The 26,633-nt window shown below is 39.8% G+C and overlaps 2 protein-coding genes across 4 annotated transcripts in view; one reads left to right on the top strand and one right to left on the bottom strand.

The window, feature by feature from the left end:
- The first annotated feature begins 439 nt into the window (after positions 1 to 439).
- Positions 440 to 22,860, top strand: LOC134665054 (ATP-binding cassette sub-family F member 3). Its single transcript, XM_063521844.1, has 12 exons — positions 440 to 635; positions 851 to 956; positions 2,264 to 2,432; positions 4,697 to 4,911; positions 6,209 to 6,472; positions 10,550 to 10,750; positions 11,695 to 11,877; positions 13,708 to 13,881; positions 16,246 to 16,420; positions 18,424 to 18,604; positions 19,975 to 20,195; positions 21,313 to 22,860. The coding sequence occupies exons 1-12, from the start codon at positions 563 to 565 to the stop codon at positions 21,466 to 21,468; spliced, it is 2,118 nt and encodes a 705-aa protein (XP_063377914.1). The 5' UTR covers positions 440 to 562; the 3' UTR covers positions 21,469 to 22,860.
- The window catches only part of LOC134665042 (cerebellar degeneration-related protein 2-like), a 119,540-nt gene continuing 115,755 nt past the window's right edge, over positions 22,849 to 26,633 (bottom strand). For all 3 annotated transcript variants that reach the window (XM_063521826.1, XM_063521825.1, XM_063521824.1), the window contains exon 6: positions 22,849 to 24,767. In XM_063521826.1, coding sequence (XP_063377896.1) covers positions 23,451 to 24,767 — 1,317 coding nt within the window. In that variant the 3' untranslated portion in view covers positions 22,849 to 23,450. The remainder of the gene's footprint in view (positions 24,768 to 26,633) is intronic.

Here is a 26,633-nt window from a genome sequence, read left to right as displayed (position 1 = left end):
TACTCCTACCTTTTCTATCGATATCGATACATTCGTTTTCTACAGGAAAGTTTATTGATAAGGTAGATACAAATATTAAAAATGAAAATAAACTAACTTATCTATAAAATAAAACTAAATTAAAACTAAAAACTAATACTAAATAAAATAAGATAAAATTAAAATATATCTAAGTAATTGGGCCCCTTTGGCATGGTGCCGAGGACGCTGGCAGCATTTCCCCGCTGTATTGCTAAGCTAATACGTTGAGCGAGAAAGCTGCCAGCTCTTCGGTCACCAGTGAAGTCTACAATCCTTTTCGAAAGCTCCTTAAAAAGTTTTCTTATGTTGGCGAACTAGTAATTTATAATTTATACTAGATTGTGGACATTGTGGTGTTGTGTAGCGTTTTTATCTATGTCTCAAACATTTCTCACTCTAACTTGTCTATGTCATCAAAATGATATGACAGCTGGTAGACTGACGTGACATCGGTTCGTGCATTTAAAGTTTTTTTTTTATAAATAAATGATAAATGCAATAATATTCTCTTGGTAATTACCAAGTATATATTTCACTGAAAATGGCCAGCTGTGGTGAATACATCAAAAGTCAATTCCCGTTAATAGATGAAGAATTGAAGAAATATGTCGAAGGTGTGTATTCTTGAGGTTATAGTCACTGCACTCACTGCTGTTGCTTATTGTCTAAGTACAGTAAATATGGACGATTTAGATAGTATGGTTAATGTATATGAACTGGTTTGGGTAATTATTTCAGCTTCATTGGCCATGTGTCGGTCATTGACATTGAAATAACTGAATGTGTCAAGTTGAGATTGTACCAATTAAGTTTGATTAAATTGTTGTAGATATCCTGGACAACAGTGCCGGGGAGTTTGAAGATACAGAGGAGGTGTACGAAGCCGTCGGAGAAGTTTTACAAGGGATTTCCGAGAAATCTGAAGATGATATTAGGTAAATGTGTTTCTGGGGGCACATGGAAATAATGGAAACAACTGTATATTGTCATTTCATGCCAATCAATTTTATTTCATAGGACTTGTAACAACATTACTTTTTTATGTGTGTTGAAGAGAACTGCTAGGGATTCAATAAATAATACTTGAATAAGAAAAAAATCAATCAAAATATTAAGTTTCATTCAAAAATTTCGCAAACACATGTAATATTTAACTATTCAACACAGATTTTCCGTCATAAATAAATCTTATTTGAATAAGTCTAACAATCTACACTTTGTAAACAAACCAGTTACACATTCTTGACAACATAGTTGTATGCTGATGCTGATAATCTAGTTGCTCGTTAAATTATTGTCATTCTTAATATGAATACTCCTCATCTGATCTGATCCATGTTCTGCCTTCATCTGAAAACTTATTCAATTACTTTTATCAAATGTAGAGTAAATGTAGTTGGGTCAATCAACTATTTCTTGTTGTTATTCTGTCCCATCAGCCAGGAGACAATAGAAGCATAGTTTCTTAGAAAAGCTGCTGTACCATGTTCTACAAACGTGCTTAGTAGATGTCCCATTATGAAAAGGCCTTATAACTACCAAAGTACCAAAAAATTCAAGTTTGGTTCATTTAAATACGAAATAACTAGTATTTTAAGAGTGACCCGGGAGGCCGTAACCATGGCAACTATTGACAAGAAAAAGTTGATTCACCCAGTTAAGAAAATGTAAAATATAAATGTTACTTAGGGACCCTTCCTACTGTTTGGATACAAAATGGAACCAACTATCCAGTCCTTGGCACTGAAAGTAATGCCTTAATTAGGTACTAGGTACATATCCTAAGCGCCATTAGCACCCTCCCACTAACCCAGGGTTAACTGGTTAAAACGCTAACCCAGTGTCAAATTGTACTGGTATCCATGGTAACTCCAGATTTAACCGGTTAACCCCGGATTAAGGTGACAGTCCATTTCCAACGACAGCTGCATTACTGTTCATTTTACTATGGAAATTGACAATGACAGCGACACATTCAGTACAGGCAGTTCAGCTACGGTTAGAAATGGAATGTTACCATTAGTGGGATGGTGGCCCTAAGTATGGCAAGAAGATTTCTGTACACGGCGGGAAGAAGTTGATGTCGGGAAAAAATTGAAGTAATTTGAACCTTGTGTAGTTTTATTTTAAGTTAAAAAATTTTCAGTAGAATATCTCGAGTTATCAACTTCTTCCCGCCGTGTACGGATTTTACCTTGAATTTTAAACCTACAGCTATTTGTAAACTATAATGTTTTTGTAGAGAAATATGTGAAAAACTCCTTCACATGATGCAACCGGACAAGACAAACGCAAGCAATGGCCCACGGAAAGTGTTGGACGCGCCCATACACCTTGCCTCTATGACGTCACAACAAGAGCCCACAGAGGACCTTAAGAGTATATGGCTTCAAACTAGGGATGATAATTTGGTAAGCCGAAGACCAACCCCTAGCAAAAATCGACATATGATATCTATAAACTGTTAACACATTCACTGCTAGGCGGATTCTCTGTTCGTAGGCGCTTTCCGCTACATACGGTCTTTGGGGCTATTCATAAATTACGTCATTTAAAATTAGGGGGGGGGGGATCTGGACATCGGATGACGGTAGCATGAAGTAGGAGGAAATGGGGTCATTTGAAGCATGATTTTTGGTTGATTATAGGGGGGGGGGGGGTCAAAAATCGACAAAAATCGATGACGTAATTTATGGACAGCCCCTTTCCCGTGTTATCGGCTACGCTCGTAGCGCGTAACTCGCGCTGGCACTAAATGTGTTAAAGAAAAACCCCCTTATTCATAAAACTTTATGACCCTGATTTAGTTAAATTATTTTTTAAGTAGCCCTTTCTTACAAATACATAAGTCAAAATGATAGATGAAGACAAATGATTCATAGCTAATTCAAGCTTGTAATGCGTTTATGAATAACTTGACTGGTGGTCCATTAATAATGGGGTTGGCCGGTGGAAGTTTTTAGCAGATGGCGCCATCATAGCTTGCCCTGTCGATCCCTAGAATTGTGTCAAATTTTTGTTTTTTTGAATACCCTGGATGCAAGCTCTTTAAGCCAAATCTCATAGAAAAAGGGGCAAGCTATGATGGCGCCATCTATGCAAACCTTTTACAGTTGCCAACCCCATTTGGCCAATTTATGAAAAATTCATCATCTTGGATAACACATACATAGTACTGCAAGCTTCGAGCAGCACCGGCTTCCGACATGTCGGAAGGGAGGGGCCCAAGCGATATCTCGCCGTACAAATCTTTCTGCCATTTTTCGCGGGGGGAAAGGTGCACACAGTCGCATTTCTCACACACTTACATACAAAATCCAATCTGTAATGACGACACAAATACATAGAAAATGACACACGTCAAAGACAAATCTTGCAAACCTCGATCTCTTTTTGTGTACGGACGAGTGACTAGTGTCACAACACGCACACTAACACATTTTCGTTGAAGTATGTCATTGTATTCTGAGAGATGAGAAGTCGGATTTGTCGCTCGACCGATCCGCAATTTGTACTGAGCGAGCAAAATCGATAAATCCAACAATTACTTGAGACTAAAATATAATAATTGTATTTAAATGTAATTTAACGTATGATATGTAAAAAAATATATTACATGTGAAATGTAACACTTTCTTTTTGTAAATTTGATGTCCCCGAACTCTTTTTATAACAAAAAACCGAGCAAACAGGCATTTTTGTGCAGCAGTGTTCACGCGCGCGTCTGGACTCGGTCTAGTGAAAAATCCAAGTGCAACTAGTTTTATTACCCGCGCTAGATTAAATTGACGCGCTAATCTTGTACCTCGGCAGAGGGGAAATAGTGTGAATGCCGCCTCCCTTCCGTGTTGCTCGAAGACTGCAAGGCTATGATGGTCGACTGGATAAATGATATGGATGTATAAATGATGATAAAACTGATATTTTATCCAGTTTTTATTGATTTGTCGTCGTTTCCACTTTTAAACCAAAGGTAAAATGATATAGATAGGGAAAATGACTGCTTGGTTTACATGATTAAATTTAGAACAATGGCTCTACAATTATTGTATATGGGATTGGGAAGGCGAATATAACTGCTGCTGCTAGTTAATACATCTATTCATTTAAAGATACTTGAACTTACCATTTATTGACTGTTTTCTGTAATTGTGTTGAATAAAGTTTTTAATAATTATTATTAACTATAAGGGGACTTATTCGCGTATGATTATGTTTTTTATTACGCGTATAGTTAAAATATACTTCCGTTATTGTTATTGTGGATTTTTCAAATACCAAAATCCATGATTCTACTCATAACTGATCACATGTAAAAACCTTAATTTCAGAAAGTAGATGCTAAAAAGTTAGAAATTTTTTGTTAAATAAGTAAAAGTGAAAATCAATGTTTTTATTACTGTTAAGTGACACAATCTCTTTGAGAACACAATATTTAACTACTGTTCTGCGGGCGCAGCACGGTTCCATTTTTATCGCCTATCACTATGCGCGTCCCTTTTGCACTTACATACTTGTTAGAACGTGACAGGCATGGTGACAAGGGATAAAAACGCGACCGTGCTACGCCGCCTGGTTTACTGTTAATGCTAAATTAAATTGCGGATTTTTCAAATACTATATTATATATAATTCTACATCTAAATGAACTGATCACATGTGACCTTAATTTCAGAAAGTAGATGCTAAAAAGTTAGAAAAAGCCGAGGCCAAGTTACAGCAAAAGAAAGAAAAGCAGAAAGAGGGTAAAGCGCCGGTGGCCGCGCCTGTGCTGCAGACGGCCACCGCCTCGCAGGTCACATCCAAGAAGGACAGCAAACTTGAGGCCAAGGGCAACAACCGGACACAGGATATTAGGATAGAGAACTTTGATATTGCTTATGGTGACAGGTATGGCCAACATTACAGTCCGTTTTTAGGGTTCCGTAGCCAAATGGCAAAAAACGGAACCCTTATAGATTCGTCATGTCTGTCTGTCTGTCTGTCTGTCTGTCCGTCCGTATGTCACAGCCACTTTGTTCCGAAAGTATAAGCACTATACTGTTGAAACTTGGTAAGTAGATGTATTCTGTAAGCCGCATTAAGATTTTCATACAAAAATAGAAAAAAAACAATAAATTTTTAGGGTTCCCCATACATAGAACTGAAACTCAAAAATTTTTTTTTCATCAAACCCATACGTGTGGGGTATCTATGGATAGGTCTTCAAAAATGATATTGAGGTTTCTAATATCATTTTCTTCTAAACTGAATAGTTTGCGCGAGAGACACTTCCAAAGTTGTAAAATGTGTGTCCCCCCCCCTGTAACTTCTAAAATAAGTGTATGATAAAACTAAAAAAAATATATGATGTACATTACCATGCAAACTTCCACCGAAAATTGGTTTGAACGAGATTTGGTAAGTAGTTTTTTTTTAATACGTCATAAACCGTAAACAGCAATTTTATTGTGTTACTTGCTGTTACGGAACCCTTCATGGGCGAGTCCGACTCGCACTTGGCCGCTTTTATTAGCATTAGAAAGAACTTCGCAGAAGTAAGCTTGTGGTTCTAAATCCGGCACTTTTAGCGGTAATAATTTGAAGTAAATTATATATGTATATTGACCATACTACATTAGATAATTCAATAATCATTAACAATTAAAGAGCCTGATAAAAAACTGCACGCTTGCTTCTGTGGAGTTCTTTCTAATGCTAAAAAAACGAATTATACAGTTTTACACAAATTAATGTTAATTGGTTCAACTAAAAACGTACAGGTGTTTCCGAGCTGTAAAATTTTGCGTTTAATTGACAGGCTGATATCGTCCGAACTGGTAATCAGTGGGCCCCTTAAGGTGATGGGGACAGTAAATGAATTGGAAGATAAATAACAACAAACACTAAAAACAGAATAAAATAAAGATTTAAGTGGGGCTCCCATACAGCAAACGTGATTTTTGACCAAAGTTAAGCAAGGTCGGGCGTGGTCAGTACTTGGATGGGTGACCGTTTTCTTTTTGCATTTTTTTCCGTTTTTTTTTTCTTTATGGTACGGAACCCTTCGTGCGCGAGTTCGACTCGCACTTGCCCGGTTATTATTTTTTTAAAGTCTCACCTCCAAAAAGCAAGTAATTCGTAACAATGTTGCCGCCTACCGGTATACACCTGTAAAAATGTACTTAAAGGTTCCTTTCTGTTTCAGAGTATTATTACAAGGCGCAGATCTCATACTAGCATTCGGCCGGCGCTACGGCCTGGTCGGGCGGAACGGTCTCGGCAAGACCACAGTGCTCCGAATGATCTCATCTAAACAGCTAAAGATACCGTCACATATTTCCATACTCCATGTCGAGCAGGAGGTGGTCGGGGATGACACTGTGGCGCTCCAGAGCGTGCTGGAGTGTGATACTGTGAGGGACAGGCTGCTGCGGAGAGAGAGGGAGATTACAGCGGCGATTAATAGCGGGTAATTTATTAACAAATATATTTCATTGTACCTTTGTCTCTGAAGGAAAACATACTAGATATAGCCAGGAGTATGTGATCCGTTTTTAAAATACTAGTAAATTAAAAGGGTCCAAGCATGTAGAGTGATTAATATACCTAAAGATCTTATAATTATTATGTACCCTGCTAGATCGAAATTTATGAAGCATAGACGTTTTAAAACTTCATGGAATTTTTTGAAGCTATTTTCAAGTACATGGTTGTTACTGTTACAATATTTAGAATTAAGGTGGTTCGCCTAGGTTACTCAAAACTTAACTCTCGCTAGATGGCACCACTTTTGCAAAATTTCAGATTTTATTTTTTTGTGAAATGGTCTTGGTATTTGTATACTTAAAAGTATGTTTCGTGCACTCTTTAAGTAAATATTGAACTATTAAAATAAACATTGAATACTTCATTGTGCAAAAACCACCTTTTTAATTCGACGGAGTGTTGCTGTCACGCTTTTTCCTACTATTACTCACACATGCAAACAGTGTTTCCGTGATCCTTGTAGTAGACAATTTCACACAACTTAAGTATGTTGCAATAGCGTAACGGTATGTTCGTGGAAATACGTGCAAGAGGATTGGGGTTCAAGACTGGTGCGAGTAGGTAATTTCTTTTTGTTTCTCCTTTGTGTTATCTTGCCTTTAAACGAGCAATTATTATATGTATATATAATTATTTATTTATATATTTGGATGGTATCAGAAACGGCTCTAACGATTTCGATGAAATTTGCTATAAGGGGTTTGATCTCTTAGCTAGGTCTGATCTATGAGAAAACGCGCATTTTTGAGTTTTTATGTTTTGTAAGCTTTGGTCGGTCTCCCAGATATTCAATCTTCTTCCTCACGTGGGGTCCGCTTGGCAACTAATCCCAGAATTGGCATGCGCACTAGTTTTTACGAAAGCGACTGCCCTGACCATCCAGGTTGGGTTGGAAGTTCCAACCCAGAGAGTAAACTTATTTGGATTAGTCCGGTTTCCTCACATTGTTTTCTTTCACCGAAAAATAGGTATCGGTATATAAATAGGTATCAAATGCTATTTCGTACAAAAGTTCGAAAAATCATTGGTACCAGCCGGGGTTGGAACCCGCGACCTCCGAATTGTTTTCCGCTAGGCCAGCAGCGCTTCCCCAGATATTCAGTGTTATCAGGTATTATCAATAAATTACTTTATCAACGTTTTAAAAAAAAATGCCTGATTTTCACAGATTAAGATCTTTTTGGGTTCTTCCAACTCAGAATCACTAGCATATTCTTGTTGAATCCTGATGCTAATATAAAAACTATGTCCCAAATATTTGTGTAGGTACAAGTTTTAGTTTCCGCTACGTCACGCAGGCTGGGAAACATTTTTGATACTAAAACCTGACGTGATGGAACCGACATTTTAGGATATCTTTTTATGCTAGTATGGAGAATACCTACTGACGATTCTTAGCGGAATGACCCCAAGGAAGTCCAGGTTTGTAAGTGTCAACTGATACCTGCAGGTATCAGTTTTTTTAAAGCGCTAATAGTTAATTCTACAAGTAAAGCAATCCCTTACTGCTCAACCTCTAATAAAGTAGTAGGTAATTGTAAAATAAAATGAAAACATTTATTTTAATTTTTTTTATTATGATTTCAAGTACAGTACATTTTTTAGGGTTCCGTACCCAAAGGGTAAAACGGGACCCTATTACTAAGACTTCGCTGTCGGTCCGTCCATCCATCCGTCCGTCCGTCCGTCTGTCCGTCTGTCTGTCACCAGGCTGTATCTCACGAACCGTGATAGCTAGACAGTTGAAATTTTCACAGATGATGTATTTCTGTTGCCGCTATAACGACAAATACTAAAAACAGAATAAAATAAAGATTTAAGTGGGGCTCCCATACAGCAAACGTGATTTTTGACCAAAGTTAAGCAACGTCGGGCGTGGTCAGTACTTGGATGGGTGACCGTTTTCTTTTTGCATTTTTTTTTTGCTTTATGGTACGTAACCCTTTGTGCGCGAGTCCGACTCGCACTTGCCCGGTTTTTTCATATTTCTTATCCGTACCTGAAACCTGAAAGAAATTGTATAATATCATGAATCATGATAGGAAAAAATCTCTAATGTAATAGAAAGAAAGATGATGCAACATTTGCAACAATATGGATTCTAATAAAGTTATAATCAAGTTATAATTTACTTATCTGGTTGTAACTTATAGTAATAATTGTGTTTTTCATTCATAGGCAAAATCCATTATTTTTAACCACAGGAAATTTTATACACTTCTCTTTTATTGCAGTGAGGATGTCCTGATTGTAAAAATCAGAGAGATTAGGTAGAGTATAATTTCTAATTATCTTTGTAAAAATAAAAGAATACGTGTAGCCCATACTTAATCAATCGATTTATGATAATAAGAAAAATTAAATAAAAATAAAAAAACAATACGAAATTTAGGTGTAACAAAAATACAAAAAGTTATGTTCCAGCATACAATGACTGGGGATCGAACCGGGAATCTTCCGTTTGCAAGCAAAAAAGCGACTGTTTGCATAACACGCCATGATAGTTCTTAGCTAAGCTGACGAACTTCGGGTACTTATTCTCGCTTAGGTCAATTAACTACCTGTCAAATATCAGTGTCAACAAAATTGGACTAAACATGACGGCACTCCAAATTCGAGCCGTGGTCAGCCCGGCAACGTCGGAAATGGTATGGCAACGTCGCAAATGTATCTGTACACGACATTTGTGACACACACATACGTAAAATTGATGAAAAGTTAACTATGATTTTTGCATGATTTCTGTATGAAACATTGTTTTCCTGTTAATTTCGCGCAAACGAATATTCGAAAGAAGATAAATGCGGAAATATTTATGTACTAATAGTGTGTAGTTACTTAATGAGCTTTGATTGAATTTTGTATGAAAAGCGAACCACCTTAAGAATAGCAATAGGATAAGTAATAATAGTTACTATTTTATGTCCGTTTAGTCATTATCCTTCTCCTAATATACGACGACGACCGGTCTGGTCTAGTGGGTAGTGACCCTGCCTATGAAGCCGATGGTCCCGGGTTCGAATCCTGGTAAGGGCATTTATTTGTATGATGATATTGATGATACAGATATTTGTTCCTGAGTCATGGTTGTTTTCTATGTATTTAAGTATTTATATATAATATATATCTTTGTCTGAGTACCCACAACACAAGCCTTCTTGAGCTTACTGTGGGGCTTAGTCAATTTGTGTAAAAATGTCCTATAATATATAAAATGTCCTATAATATATATAATATATGCTCAATGAGAATTAAACTGCAAAACGTAATTCAAGACCAAAAAAAGTAAGAAATGTTGCCACTGTTTTACTACCGCGTCTTGTATTTCTGTAAAAATAAGTAAATAAAAGACTTTTTTAAATCGTAGGAGTAAAATTACTAATAAATAAATTATCTTAGCGTGATTATTTATCAAAAGGAATTTACTATTCTACAAACAAATTATTGCAGTGGCAACATTGTCTTACTTTTTTTTGGTCTTGAATTACGTTTTGCAGTATAATTAGATGACTGTTGGCGATATTACACAGAAACCTGGAATCATATTCAACATGAATAATTTATCACTTATCTAGAACGCAAACTTATTGAGTATTGAGAAATAACGTGCCTGTAGTTTTTACCTTGGAATTAATTAACAGTGTTAAACTTAGACTCGAGCCAGATTCCACTATTTGTGATTTCAAATTAAAAACCTGAAGTATACAGAATAAAATTTAATTTGTTTACATGTTCTTGCTATACCAAAATAGTTAACCCATTAAACTCCACTCCACAACGGCGCGCCATTGGGAACCTTGTCGAAAGGTTGATACTCGTACTGGTCTGCGCGCGGAGTTGGCGAGGGATTATTATGATTTGTATGTCTTTTCCATATCTTGGAACCATTTGGGAGGCGTATGTGGGGCCGAAGCCAACAGCGCAGAAGCCCTTTAAGACACTTTAATCTTAAAGCAAGGGATACACGACGTAAAACATAAACACACCATCTTGTTCACAGATCAACAGACCCAGCGCTATCAGCAGAGTTGACAGAAATCTACGCTCAACTAGAAGCGATCGAAGCAGACAAGGCGCCCGCTCGGGCGTCTATCATCCTTAGCGGTCTGGGCTTCACGCCGGAGATGCAAGCTCGTGCTACGAAAACTTTCTCTGGAGGATGGAGGATGAGGCTGGCCTTGGCCCGAGCGCTGTTCTCAAAGTAAGATATATTACTGTTTTAGGAATTATTGTAGGATATTATTATTTTAGGATTTTATTTTAGGCTTAATAGCCGGTTTTATAATATGTTCGAATTTAAACTGTTGTGAGACGTACATGTCGCGCGAGTGACTTAAAACAAGTGAGTCTAAACCGTAAAATTATTCAATAATAACATGTTTTTATCATAGTCGAAAACTACACTTTTTGTACAAGTCACCACTCTCTAAAATCGTCGAACTGTTAGATGTACAGTCAGAAATAGCTGATCAGTGAAGTGTTCAAAATGATCGGAGCACAATTTTGCTATTAACCTTTTGTACGCCACAGACGGCAGTTGATGTCAACACAAAATCATGACAACGACGCCAAAGACGGCATTTGACGTCGATCGTTTTTTTGATGAAAATCTACTTAATAAAAACACCCCACTTATAGGTTGGCTTTATTTAATCACAAAACTAAATTTTACTCCCGTGGCGCCAGTGCCACGGCAAAAGGTTAAGGTTAAGGTTCAAAAGGTTAAGGCGGTGAGACGAAGGCGTAAGAGAATAACAGCATGTGCAGATCATTTTGAACATCTAATCAAAATCAAAATTATCTAACTCGACCTAATGACTGCTGCTACTAATAACAACCGAGATTAACAGCTTCAGAACTTTTCCTAAGCATATGATGATGATGCTCTCCTGACCGATTTCGGCCACAGCGACTGTGTGCTCAGGAGTAGGCAATTCTTAACTCGCGTTCTTAGAGTGCAGCTGATCCACTCTCTTGTGCGCCCTTAGGTGGCTCACGTACCCTATGTTCTTGCTAAATACTCGATCGTATTTTGCATATAAAAGCGTGATGACCTTATCCACAGCTTAATCCTCAAGATCGTTGTCTATTTTCAAAGAGTTTAAAGGCCACAGATTTACTTATCCTACAATTTTTTTGTTTCAGACCCGACCTGCTACTGCTCGACGAGCCCACCAACATGTTGGACATTAAAGCCATCATCTGGCTCGAGAACTACCTTCAAAACTGGCCCACGACGCTCCTGGTGGTCTCCCACGACAGAAACTTCCTCGACACGGTGCCTACAGACATCTTACACTTGCACACGCAGAGGATAGACTCTTACAGGTAATATTACAAGTTGGATGACTTGAGAATTACCTTCAAAACTGGCCCACGACGCTGCTGGTGGTCTCCCACGACAGAAACTTCCTCGACACGGTGCCCACAGACATCTTACACTTGCACACGCAGAGGAAAGACTCTTACAGGTAATATTACAAGTTGAATGACTTGAGAACTACCTTCAAAACTGGCCCACGACGCTGCTGGTGGTCTCCCACGACAGAAACTTCCTCGACACGGTGCCCACAGACATCTTACAGTTGCACACGCAGAGGATAGACTCTTACGGGTAATATTACAAGTTGGATGACTTGAGAACTACCTTCAAAACTGGCCCACGACGCTCCTGGTGGTCTCGCACGACAGAAACTTCCTCGACACGGTGCCCACAGACATCTTACACTTGCACACGCAGAGGATAGACTCTTACAGGTAATATTACAAGTTGGATGACTTGAGAACTACCTTCAAAACTGGCCCACCACGCTCCTGGTGGTCTGCCACGACAGAAACTTCCTCGACACGGTGCCCACAGACATCTTACAGTTGCACACGCAGAGGATAGACTCTTACGGGTAATATTACAAGTTGGATGACTTGAGAACTACCTTCAAAACTGGCACACGACGCTCCTGGTGGTCTCGCACGACAGAAACTTCCTCGACACGGTGCCCACAGACATCTTACACTTGCACACCCAGAGGATAGACTCTTACAGGTAATATTACAAGTTGGATGACTTGAGAACTACCTTCAAAACTGGCCCACCACGCTACTGGTGGTCTCCCACGACAAAAACTTCCTCGACACGGTGCCCACAGACATCTTACACTTGCACACGCAGAGGATAGACTCTTACAGGTAATATTACAAGTTGGATGACTTGAGAACTACCTTCAAAACTGGCCCACCACGCTACTGGTGGTCTCCCACGACAGAAACTTCCTCGACACGGTGCCCACAGACATCTTACACTTGCACACCCAGAGGATAGACTCTTACAGGTAATATCACGAGTTGGACATATAGGTTGGCTCGAGAACTAGCTTGGTAACCATCCCTCAAGGCACTGTTGACAAATAAACCATTCATTCGCAACAATGACGACCACTAACGCCTCGGCCACGTAACGCACTCTCTGAGGGCCTAACGCGAACCACGTTCGACAAGTTGCCTCTCTGTCGCACTTGTAAATTCGTACGTAAGTGTGACAGAGAGGCAACACGTCGAACGTGGTTCGCAGTAGGGCCTCAGAGCGTGCGTTACTTGGTAGAGGCGAGCGTGCGCGCTCGATGCTGATGCCAACCACCAAACTCTGGGCAGGCGTGGCTCACTCCGCGATTTCGTCGCTTTGGTACAGGTAGCTAAAAGTACATCCGTTCGACCCCAATTTTGGGGAAAGCCATAAGCCGCGCGTGGCGCTGTCGCCACCTAGCGGCCATATCTGTGTTGATCGTAACAGACGCGTTTTGTTAGAGAGTGAGTCTTCTGTACGTAATACTATTATTTATTCTGTGCTCTGGGTAAAAACAAATCAAAATGTATAGCGGTGCGCATTAGCATTGAGCGTGCACGCTCGAAGCGTCTGTGGTCTATAGTAGTTAACCGTCAACATTAGGCCATAGAATCATCTGTACAAACAGCAACACTCCTAACTGTACACCGGTGGACCTTATTACAAAAGCCACCGATGTACTGTTAACAGTGTGGGCGATGGTACCTCTATTTTTACTACTACTTATTCTGTGTCATGACTACTCATGACGTTAATTTACTTTACTGTGAGTGTGACTGTGTCTTTTTTACTAAATTTGTTTTTTTTTTTAATTCCAGAGGAAATTATGAGCAGTTCTACAAAACGAAGACAGAGAAACACAAGAACCAGCAACGTGAATGGGAGGCGCAACAGCAACACCGGGCTCACACGCAGGAGTTCATTGACCGCTTCCGCTACAACGCCAACCGCGCCTCCTCCGTGCAGAGCAAGATCAAGATGTTGGACAAACTGTGAGTTCGAATACCAACTCTGTGCTTCATCTGTTAGAGTCTGTGCGGAAAGAGAAGAGTCGTGGGATTTGAGGGCGCGCCAGTGCTATTTTATGGTTTTTGCTATGCTGACAACACTGGTCACGTGATTATAGTACGACACTAAAGGTCATGATACTTGAATCCCTTTTGTTCCGGTTTTTACCACGGCTTACTAAACGGAGCCTGGTGGTGGTGTCGGCTCGTCAACTCAATCCTCTGATTTAGCGCAGGCACTAGTTTTCTTTTTAAAACACACTTGTAGATACTAAAAAGTGACAGTGCGATTGACAAAACTGCTAAAACTAGTTAAGAATCTGCCCAATACAACTGTAATTTTAGTACCAAACAAGATAGAGTCTCATTTATGTACTGCCTAATCTGTGCAGTCCAACAGTTATTAAAACCGGGTAGATCGGGTAGAAATTGGGCAATAGAACTGTAATTTTATCTGGGATATATTTCACCCATTGTAAACTTGACTTGTAATGTATGTGTACATTATTAATAATAAATATGAATATGAATAAAAATAGTGCATAAGTAGGTAGGCCTTATTGGGATATGTCCGGTTCTCTCATCTCACGATATTTTACTTTGCCGAAAAGTCACTGCTAAATATGAAATATAATTTCGTAACTAACAGAACCTACAAATAAAGAAATATTTTATTACAAAAAGTTTTATTCAGAACCTGGTAAACGAACTTACAAATAAAGAAATATTTTATTAGAAAAAGTTTTATTCTTTGTAATCGATCTCAGAATTAAAATATTCAATGTCACTTATGTTTGAGCTAGCTTCAGAACAACCAGACCAGGGACACTCATAGAACTATCTTCATCTGAACTGGATGTGCTTGAATCCGGCACGTAGATTACGAATTCTTGCATGTCACCTACTTAGCGGTCTTTTATTCGAGATACCGTAGGTACTTTTACACAATCCTGAAAAAGACATTTCATATAAATATGCATAAAATAGCAAGTATCAAGACTATTTGTCAGTTATTTTAAAGATCATGAATGACCTGCATATTTATGAAAATTAATATATTTTGAATGAATATACTTACCGATTATGTACCGGAGACAAGTTACTAAGGGGGCTTATTAAATAGGTAGTTATTTAATATTAAATACAACATCAATGCCCGCGAATAGCGGAAACACGTTCCACGACTTTTTGTAAGTCGATAGTCGGCTTTTAGCCGTTTTCTTCCCGCTGACAAAACCGAACAATGTTAAATATAATTTTCCTTGTGGTTTTATGTACGGTTTTATCGTGTTTTGAAAATATTATATACATAAAACTTGCGGTTTTTGTTAATAAAAATATACAATGACAGAAGTTTGTTTACTTTTTACAAGACAGGTGTCAAAGGTTTGATTGCCATATAAAATTTAAAATGTTAGTTCCCGTTTCTGCCACGTCTCTTCTCTTTCCGCACAGACTCTACTGCCTTTATTTTATAGAAGACTGCAGTCAAAGAGCCTTATTTTGATCTTTTTTGAGTTTTCACTTTTTTTTGTTTAAACTTGTTTACAACTCATCAATACGGATCATATTATATATTTATTTAAAAATGTATTTTGAAGGCCATGGCCTAAGCCTGGTTTAAACACAACAGGAATAGTAGGTTGTTAACCAAGGGATGACAGGCACTCATCTCTGCCGAGGTAGTTTAGCGCTCGAACGCAGTGAGAGCGCCAACAGTGCGAGGCTGAATTAATGCCTTTCACCAGAGTTAAACACTCTTTTCATTTAGAATACGAGGAAAGTAAAATGCACGTGTTTTTTTAAAAACATGACGAAGTATAAAATTTTTATAGTATTTTTTGTTGAGGGTACTTTCAATTAACAATTTAGTCAAAAGTATCATTATTTATGGAATGGGGAGTCAAATATCAGAATGGAAATTGTATAACAAATGCATTTATACCCAAATTTAAATTGCTTATCGTAAAAAAAATTATAAAATCGTACTTTGAACCTAAAATGCTCTAGTGCAGAAACGTATCATTTTCTGCACACCTTTTAGAACAACAATGACCCTCTTTCAGAGCAGGAGAAATGAAAACATGTTTCCCGTTGTGTTTTTGTTCCAGTGTGTTATGCTGGATTATTATATATTATTATAAAGGTTTTTGATAGTTTGATATTATTGATAGTTTCAGCATATTACAGAATTACTGGTTTAAGGTGGATTTAATTATTTCGTTGTGGGACCCACAAAGGAAAAAGTAAAGTTATAAACCACACAATAAAGTTATAAACCATAGCCATATAAAACATAAAACATGTCGCTAAACTATTTGGAATATAACATTTTTTTCTCATTTACAGACCGGAGCTAAAGCCAGTAGAGAAGGAGATAGATGTGGTGCTCCGGTTTCCAGAGACGGAGCCCCTCTCTCCGCCCATTCTGCAGTTGAACGAAGTCGGCTTCTACTACTCGAAGGACAAGGTCATCTTTACCAACGTCAACCTTGGCGCTACCCTGGAGTCTAGGATATGTATTGTAAGTATTATTTCCGCTTTATGTCCTAGGTATGTTAGTGCTTTCTGTCTAGGTATGTTTGTCCCATATTGGGATACCCTCCTCCAATTGAGGGGGGATTTAAATCTTCTCGGGGCAGAGGTGTAGGGTTGGAGCCGGGAAAGGTCTATTTGACGTTCATAAGCGCATTGTAATATGCCTACTTGAATAAACTATTTTTTATCTTATCTTTCCCGCTTGCATATTAAAGGAGCCCCGAATTTACGAAAGCTACTGCGTCCAATGTGTATTTGCGTCTCACATTTTGCTTAATGAGAGAGTGAGACGCAATGACATTGGACAGGTAGAATACCACCATAAGGTTGGTATTCCATCTGTCCAATATCTTGGTCCAATGCATAGAAGGTAGGATACTATAGAAGTGGTATACGCGTGCCTCTGTGAGGGACAAAACATACTCAATGCGACACTGTGATTGGTCGAATTTATTTGTTGCCCACCATACTAAATTTACGGTGGGGAACAAAAAAATATGTGAGACTGTGACAAGGACAAACAATAATAGCGCTTTCGCTGCTACTCCTACTGAAAGATACATAAGACTATCCCGTTCGGTCATTTCTCCCCACCCTTCATGCCAAATCCAGTTATATCCTAGGTTCATGGTCCAATCAAATCAAAATCAAATCAAATATCATTTATTATCAGGCAACTAAGGCCCATAGATACAAACCTTACAAACTAACATACATACAATAGTAAAATCTTACAAGCTAAAAAATTATTTAGGCGACACGGCGAAACAATGTGTTATGATACCAATTAGAACGACCCAAGGTGTAAATTGTTGCGTTATCTAATGCAAGGTTATGAGTCTAACCGTGCTAAACGATTCGTCTTTGCGAAGGTTAATGCAATTTTTCAATATCAATCAACTCGTGGGAAAATATAAACAAAGTGAACAGAACGACATTGACTGATGATTTTTTAGGGTTCCGTACCCAAAGGGTAAAACGGGACCCTATTACTAAGACTTCGCTGTCAGTCCGTCCGTCCGTCCGTCCGTCCGTCCGTCCGTCCGTCTGTCACCAGGCTGTATCTCACGAACCGTGATAGCTAGACAGTTGAAATTTTCACAGATGATGTATTTCTGTTGCCCCTATAACAACAAATACTAAAAACAGAATAAAATAAAGATATAAATGGGGCTCCCATACAACAAACGTGATTTTTGACCAAAGTTAAGCAACGTCGGGAGTGGTCAGTACTTGGATGGGTGACCGTTTTTTTTTTGCTTTTTTTGGATTTTCTTTTGCATTATGGCACGGAACCCTACGTGCGCGAGTCGACTCGCACTTGCCCGGTGTTTTGTTCTTAGCATACAGCCAATCGAATTTATAATTGGATAATTATGTTTATTAGACATACTACAGTTTTTGCTTTATTGTTGTACCATGAGAGTAGATAAGACGCTTTCATCCTTTATTTATCTTTCTTCTTAGGCTAGGTCATTTATAATATGAATATAAAAGTAAAATACAAAAATACAACAAACGATAAAAAGTACATATAAACACATTATAAAGAACCATCCATGTGTGTGCTTGTGAACCGAACCTAGGGTGCCGCCGGCAGCGGGGCAAGGCCCAAGCAGCAGAAGTTAAATTCACTTTATTGTATAAAATGAATAATGGAAACTGATTAAATTATACTAACTTCTGATGCTACTATAGTTTTTATATATATACACCAAATAATTTTGCAATTGTTTGTATGGCGTTTTTCATAATTATTGCTTTTCAAAATTCTGTTAGTCGGTTATAGTTGGTGCAACCGGACTTTATGGCTCCTCTACACGATGGCCCAGCGCCGGCCACTCCAAGGGACGCAACCATGCGGTAGAATCAGATAGCAAAATGACTTGCTCCCTCTAACGCATAAATGCGCCCCTGGGAGTGGCCGGCGCTGGGCCATCGTGTAGAGGAGCCATTAGTATATTTCTATATCTTGTTTTCTTATAACAGGTGGGTGACAACGGCGCAGGCAAGACGACGTTACTAAAGATAATAATGGGCATACTGTCCCCCACGAGTGGAGCCCGCAACGTGCACCGCGGCCTCAAGTTCGGCTACTTCTCGCAGCACCACGTCGACCAGCTCGAGATGAACGTCAACTCGGTCGAACTACTCCAGAAGAGTTACCCAGGTACTTTGCGACACTTGCACCAACCCACTAACCCGGGGTTAACCGGTTAAGATAATAATGGGCATACTGTCCCCCACGAGTGGAGCCCGCAACGTACACCGCGGCCTCAAGTTCGGCTACTTCTCGCAGCACCACGTCGACCAGCTCGAGATGAACGTCAACTCGGTCGAACTACTCCAGAAGAGTTACCCAGGTACTTTGCGACACTTGCACCAACCCACTAACCCGGGGTTAACCGGTTAAGATAATAATGGGCATACTTTCCCCCACGAGTGGAGCCCGCAACGTACACCGCGGCCTCAAGTTCGGCTACTTCTCGCAGCACCACGTCGACCAGCTCGAGATGAACGTCAACTCGGTCGAACTACTCCAGAAGAGTTACCCAGGTACTTAGCGCTACTTGCACCAACCCACTAACCCGGGGTTAACCGGTTAAATCTGGAGTTAGCATGGTTACTTCTCGCAGCACCACGTCAACCAGCTCGAGATGAACGTCAACTCGGTCGAACTACTCCAGAAGAGTTACCCAGGTACTTATTAGCGCCACTTGCACCAACCCACTTACCCGGGGGTTAACCGGTTAAATCTGGAGTTACCATGGTTACTTCTCGCAGCACCACGTCGACCAGCTCGAGATGAAGGTCAACGCGGTGGAACTACTACAGAAGAGTTACCCAGGTACTTATTGACCCATTGCGAGGGTGCCCTGGCGATAAGCCGAGGCTGCCGGAGCGGGCCGTGGTGGAATGTCATCGATCCCAGTGCGCCCTCGCGAACGGCAAAGAGGGTGAAACGCCGGAGTGGGTTTGGTGGGTAGGGTCAAATTCTCCCCCTCTCTCAGGAGAGGGGAAAGGAGCGGCGAGTCCCACACACCGTGCATAAACGCATTCCCACTCCGTCAAAAAAAAAGAAGGTACTTATTGACAGCGTTGGCTTGGTGATCGTTCTTTGCCAAGTTTACAAGCGAGCCTTGTCTTGTACGTTTTCCACATTGCTTATAATCTGAGGTGCGTTGCTGTACGCACCGTGAAATCGCCTGCTTGCGAAAGGATCATTAACTACAACTAGTGATTCACAAAATTGCAATTTTGGACGCATCTTTTACTACTTAGACGATTTTATGTCGATTCTGGACTCTTTACACATTTCGCACAAGACCTAACGTCAATGTGTTTAATGCAACTGGCAATTTAAATCATAGTTCTTGCGCCTCTTTTTCTTAGAAACCTTAGATTAGATACCTGCATGATTGAAATTGAAAACTTGTTATTATTTCGATTTTATATTTTACTTTTTTTCACAGGCAACCTGCATGATTGAAATTGAAAACTTGTTATTTGATCGATTTTATATTTTACTTTTTTTCACAGGCAAAACGATAGAAGAATACAGACGGCAACTAGGCAGTTTCGGCGTGAGCGGCGACCTCGCGTTACAAACCATAGGCAGTCTCTCCGGAGGACAGAAGTCTCGAGTGGCCTTCGCCATCATGTGCATGGGCAACCCCAACTTCCTGGTTCTCGACGAGCCGACGAATCACTTGGATATTGAGACTATTGAGGCGCTGGGCAAGGGCATCAACAAGTATACCGTAAGTTTAGTTGTTATTATATCAAACCATAGGCAGTCTCTCCGTAGGACAGAAGTCTCGAGTGGCCTTCGCCATCATGTGCATGGGCAACCCCAACTTCCTGGTACTCGACGAGCCGACGAATCACTTGGATATTGAGACTATTGAGGCGCTGGGCAAGGGCATCAACAAGTATACAGTAAGTTTAGTTGTTGTTATATCAAACCATAGGCAGTCTCTCCGGAGGACAGAAGTCTCGAGTGGCCTTCGCCATCATGTGCATGGGCAACCCCAACTTCCTGGTACTCGACGAGCCGACGAATCACTTGGATATTGAGACTATTGAGGCGCTGGGCAAGGGCATCAACAAGTATACAGTAAGTTGAAGTACCTGGTTGTCTTGTAGTATATTAGACCATGTGAGTATCTTCAAAAGACAAGTTTCGAGAGGCCTTCAAAATGTGTAAATCTTAGTTCGTCATTTGTGTCATAAGATATCGGACGATGGTAATGGGTGTGTTTTGTGCTAGTCACTTCACAAATTTATTGATTACCTCTTTCTTCTATTCCATTAACCATTCAATGGAGTGTAATTTCTCATGACGTTGTATTTTGTGTGGCATTGTATTATAAAGCAAAATTGCTCATAAGTCTCATAACCGAGACGGATGGAGATTGAGGGGGGAGGCCTTTGCCCAGCAGTAGGACACCATATATAGGCTAGTAATAATTAAGTTTTATTTGTTTTTTATGTGTTCTTGTATTTTACTTTTATATTCATACTATAAATGACCTAGCCTAAGAAAGATAAACAATGATAAATAATAATAATAAAGTAAAATTATAATTCGAATCATGTCAATAACGCCACGCCATCAATTTCGGCTCTTTAAGAGACTTCCCGAACTTAAACTTCACGATACAAAGGTCTTTTAGTCATCTCTAATAACACCTTGAGGGCTGATTTAGACGGCGCGCGAACTCGCATGCGATTTTAGTTACATTGCGGACTGTTGTTTACGTCCAATTCAACCGACCGATCAAAACCCGCAATGTAATTAAACTCGCATGCGAGTTCTCGCACCGTCTAAATGAGCCCTTATACCCCTACCCTACCTCATTATACTTATTTCTACAGGGCGGCGTGATCCTAGTATCCCACGACGAGCGGCTAATACGAGTGGTCTGCAAGGAGCTTTGGATCTGCGGCAACGGCTCCGTGACCAGCATAGAGGGCGGCTTCGACGAGTACCGCAAGATCGTCGAGAGGGAGCTCGCAGAGCAGAACAAATAGCAGAATGACCCGACCGATGCAGGCCACTTCAGCAGTTGACAGCGACTGGTCACACATTAAGGGCCAATTGCACCAACCATAGGGGTTATTCCCACTAGTTACCACCAAGGGCCCATTTATCGAACGATATTAGTCCAATATTATTGGTGTGTTGTCATGGCAACCCATACGATTTGACAGTTCGTGGACTAATAATATTAGTCTAATATCGTTCGAGAAATGGGTCCCAGGAAGTTATATATCGCTGGTAATAACTCGGTGGTAACTAGTGGGAATATCACCACAGTTAACAGACTGGTCAACGTCACGCAGCAGACAACCATGAAACTTCCCATACAATAAAATTTTGCGAACGCTTTAACGGTGACGGACGGTTAGGTGCAACCGACCCTAAGTCTGAAGGTGCTGAAACTTGAGCATTCATTTGTAATGAGCATTCTCGTGAACAAAAAAATGCTTAAAGACTACGAAAATTGGATGTTCTGCTAGAGTGATTGTTCGTGGTATTCCACCTGTCCAATTTCTTGTTCCATGTGTATTTGCGTCTCACATTTTGCTTGAGAGTGAGACGCAATGCACATTGGACCAAGAAATTACACAGGTTGTATACCACCCTAAGGGTTGAAAACACCTCGTATATTCAAGTAGCGGAGTTTCCATAGAGTTGGAAATGTTCTCACAATCTGGGAAACTTCCTTAGTATTATAAAAATTTCCAGATTTGAGAAACTTTTTAAAAATTTACCTTAACTTGCACCTGACTATACGTACGATTCGTCGGACTAAGCGCACGAACTGTACTCGTCATCTGACAATGGATGTTTGGTATAACTTTTATTTACCTAAGTCTAAATGGAAAAAAAATATTCTACGAGACTCCAATTATCCACGACTATTGCCACCTGACTTTCCCCATTTGATAAGTCTAGAAGGTTTACAAACTGAGAGGACAACAGTATCATCATTATTATTTTCAATGACTTATCAGTTTGCTCTCTACTTACATAGTGACTAGTGCTTTAGCTTTGAAAATATTAGTTACTGACCAATTACTTGATGACAATGCATGAGAAAATCAGGTATCAATTGTCATATTGTTCAAGTAGGACTTTGGTTTACACCGTATCGCCTGTTTGTAACATAAAGCAATATGTTACATTAGGATTAGGGTAAATAGTTTTATATCAAACATCGTGCATTGCTACCAATGTGGCGTTCGAAGCAAGATACTTGACGTTTGTGGCGTTCATCAATGCTACCTAGTGACTGTATAAAAATGCATAAATTATATTATTGTAATATACTTGTAGCGTTTTATTATTTATTACGCTTTTATGTTACATATATTTATATTGCAGTAAGGACCGAAATGAAATGCTGATTATATTATTAATGCAAATTTTTATTTATACCTTCAACCTTCCTGTCTTCTTTAAATAGCATACGATTCCATACAAACCTTTTGAGTACTCTCAAATATCCATGGCAATTAAAAAAATATAATTAACTTAAACGAAAATAATATTTACAAATTATAAATCGAATACATAATATACAATTAAAATAGTGACTAATATAGCAACAGAAACAGTTAACATTTTAAAATTGTAAAATGCCTATATATTCCAAATGCGGGTACTCAATTCAAGCCAAATTCAACTTTGTTGACATAAATGCAAGGTCTTTTGTTGTATGTACTGTTCGGGATATCGGAGGGCAGTACTATTACTATTTCATACAGAATGACAGACTTACAAAGGTATACATATCGGCGAGGTATACAAACATATATCTACCGTTTTAATTATGGCAATTTAAGATTTTGAATGTTCAAGTAATAAAATAATATAACACTAGCAGATCACAAACAAATACTCTTAAATTAAATTAATATGTCCAGTTGGCAAAGACAAATGGCGTTCGGATCACTCGGCTCCTACTGATGAGTAAGAGGGGTCGACGTAATAAAATAACAGGAATAAATTACTGGTGCTTTTTGCGCCGCGGTTTAGTTTTATCCGCGTTCCTGAGGACTTCTGCGTACGAGAGTTCTAGCTTACGCAGTTTGTGTATCTCCTGCGATGCCGTGCTCTGCTTGATGTCCCAGGAGTCGGTCTCGGAGTTCCATCCCTGGTAGATCTTGCCGGTGCGGCCGCTGGCGCTCGGCGTCGGCGAGTTCATGTTGCGGTTGTAGAACTGCAGCGTCGACCCGTTCCAGTCTGCGGCCTCGGTCGGCCGCACCAGTGGACTGATTTCTATAGGCCGGTAGTCTCTTCGTTTCTTGTTCGACGACTTCTGGTAGGTGATCTTAGGCGGCGACGGGAACACCGGCGAGTCGGCGCCCTGTCGCTCCTGGCTGTGTTTCCTGTTGCGATGTCTGGACTTCTTTCTAGTGGCCGCTATGTACTCCAGGGGCTGACGGACCAGGGGAGTCAAAACTCGCTCCTTCTCCTTTTCTTTCTCGTTTGCCTTCTCAGATTTTTCGGGCTCTCGTTTCTCTTTAGGTTTGGCAGTTTCCTCCACTGGTTTGTTCTCCTTGTTTTCGGTTTCCTTCTTCTTAGCGGGTTCGGGAACGTGGACCTTTTTGAGCGTCGGCGTCTCCGGAGCGGTAATATCGGAGACTGGAATCGACTGTTCAGACATGACAGAGGACAGTACGCTCTGCGTGTCGTCGGTGAAGTTTCCTGGGGGCTCCTCGTTGGCGGGGGTGACGGGGGGAACTTTTCCCGTGTCATCTAAGAGCGGGAGTTGTTCGCCCTCGTCTTTGTTTTCCGCGGCTTTCTTCAAGATTGTGAAGATCTCTTTGAAGAGTTCTCTGTATTCCGGTCGGTTGCGGAAGCGACTGTCCATGGGGCTGACGTCGTCGTAGATGCTGAAGCGGTAGTCCTCTCCGTCGGCGATGGTGCAGAGGAAGGAGCCGGGGCGCTCGCGTTCCGTCTGCGTGGCTTTGTTACTGGTCTCATCGGAGAATCCAGAGCTGGAGGTTTCCGCTTCAGAGAAGTCTGGGGTTTGGATGAATTTCTTGCGCGTTTCAGGTTTCTTTTCCTTGGTGTCCTCTCCGTGGCCGCTCTCCTCGTCTGTGTCCTTGACGCTGAAGTGGCTGAAGTCACCGGAGACCTGCAGCTCGTCCTGCAGCGAGACGGGGCCGGAGGGCGCGGGCTTGTTCTTGCGGATGCCCTTCACCTGCGACAGCTGCACTTCCAGCAGCGCCTCGTACTTCTGCACGAGCTCCCGGTACGGGTTGTCGTGACCATCCTCCTTGTTAGCCCAGATGCCTTGAAGTAGCTTTTCCTTCGCATTCTGAGGAGGCATGGAAAATTATGGTGAGATGATACATTAGTGTTATTTTATTAGTAAGTAATACCTAAAATACCTGATTATGAAATTTGTTATAGCATTCTCGATGATCAAATTTGATAATTGGTTTAATAATGCGTGTTATTAAAGATTACTAATACATGATAATTACTGGAAATCGATTCGATGATAAAGATAAAGAATAAGAAGCCATAATTAATAAATAAGTAACAGAAATTGTTGTCAATGTTCATAGTAACATTGCATAATATGTAGGTCATTTTAAATGAATGATAAAGTCAAACTAATGATACTTAAATTCTAATTTAGAAGATGATTAGTCAAACATACACCCATTACTCCACATTTTAATATTAGACACATCACAATCATAATTTGACAATTGATTAAAATCCAATTTTATCATACAAATTGCGCGGTTGAAGTTGGTTAAGTAGGTATTAAGTTAAGTAAGAGAAAGGCCATGCATTTACGAAGTTTAAAATCAACTGTCGTGCGTCCCAATACTGTCACAAGTACCTTCACCATTTCGTGCTGGGGTGTAATTCCGATCGGTCGCTAAGCGCGGGCGAGTTCATCACTCGAGAGAACCAGCATAACAGCGCTTTCAAATTATGCTCAGCACACGTTTCGGATGACAATAATGACAGTCAAGTACGCCTTTTAATAGTTTAACTTCCAGTCCATACCGTATAATTATCGAAAACAATCAAATCGTGACCCAAAATTAGTACCGAAATTCAACCAAAAAAGCTACAAAAATTGTCATTCATAGGTAAATGAGCGTTTAAAAGAAAAATTACATTTCATTCATGTCTTCAAAATATAGCGTTTTCCAAATAAAATGTACATCATGTCTTCAAAGTATTGACTTCTTGGGCTCATTTTACTCAGAATCATTTGTAACTACATTCACGCCTCATACATGAAAAAATGTGTAGGCGTGAATGTACAATACTAACCAATGATTCTGAGTAAAATGAGCCCAAGAAGTCAATACTTTGAAGACATGATGTACATTTTATTTGGAAAACGCTCAAATATGAACTCAACCCAGATCTTCAGTTCTATAATCTATATAAGCGCCTCTAGCTATATAGCTATAAACTCATGGTAAAAGCAGAGGTCATGTTACACTGGTCCGTCCGAGAAAGTTTACTCGCGCGCAACCAATCAGATCACACGCCTGATCGCTTAGTCTAGTAACGTGTCAGTAATGGACGTACCTTCGACTACATACGATAAATCCAAAGAAAACTACTGCAAATGCGCTTCATAATGCATATGCAAAGCGTGAGCAACAACATCAGGGGCAGTTGGAAAAGCATTGTCGCCTAGAAACGAGTGAAACATTTCACATGAGATTTTGAAGGGAAACGCTGTGACAGACAAACATCTAGATAGACGTCGCGTGTACTGCATGCATCTCATGCTTAAACTAAGTGTGCCAATGTTTTAGCGACGGATAAGAACGTTATCTAGGGTATTTTAGTGACAGGCAAATAAATACATGGACGAATCAATCGGTTATTTTATTTAGCAATATTTTACTATTATTTTCGATATTTAAGTACCTCGCAAAGCAACAAATAGGAAATTGGAAATTAAAAAAATATTTCAAATAAGTTATAAACTAACCCCGTTATTCATAAATGCGCTACAAACCTCAATTAGCTAATAATCATTTTTCCTTATCTGTCATTTGAGTTATGTATTTGTAAGAAAGGGATAAAACATAATTTAACTAAATCAGGCCCGTAAAGTTTTATGAATAAGGGGGTAACAGATTAGGTATTCAAACTTGGAAACAATTTCTATTGGACTCGATCTCAAATGCAGGGAAGATGT

This window comes from Cydia fagiglandana, chromosome 6, assembly GCF_963556715.1.
Source record: "Cydia fagiglandana chromosome 6, ilCydFagi1.1, whole genome shotgun sequence".
In the NCBI taxonomy this organism is placed as follows: domain Eukaryota; kingdom Metazoa; phylum Arthropoda; class Insecta; order Lepidoptera; family Tortricidae; genus Cydia; species Cydia fagiglandana.
The sequence above is the reverse complement of the archived record's forward strand: the minus strand, read 5'-3'. Positions and strand labels throughout refer to the sequence as shown.

What these genes read in the sequence shown, in the direction of transcription:
- LOC134665054 (XM_063521844.1), top strand. Translation starts at nt 563, where the DNA reads ATGGCCAGCTGTGGTGAATACATCAAAAGTCAATTCCCGTTAATAGAT. An exon ending in ATTGAAGAAATATGTCGAAG is followed by an intron (nt 636 to 850) that starts GTGTGTATTCTT and finishes AAATTGTTGTAG; the next exon opens with ATATCCTGGACAACAGTGCC. An exon ending in CAGAGGATAGACTCTTACAG is followed by an intron (nt 11,878 to 13,707) that starts GTAATATTACAA and finishes TTTTAATTCCAG; the next exon opens with AGGAAATTATGAGCAGTTCT.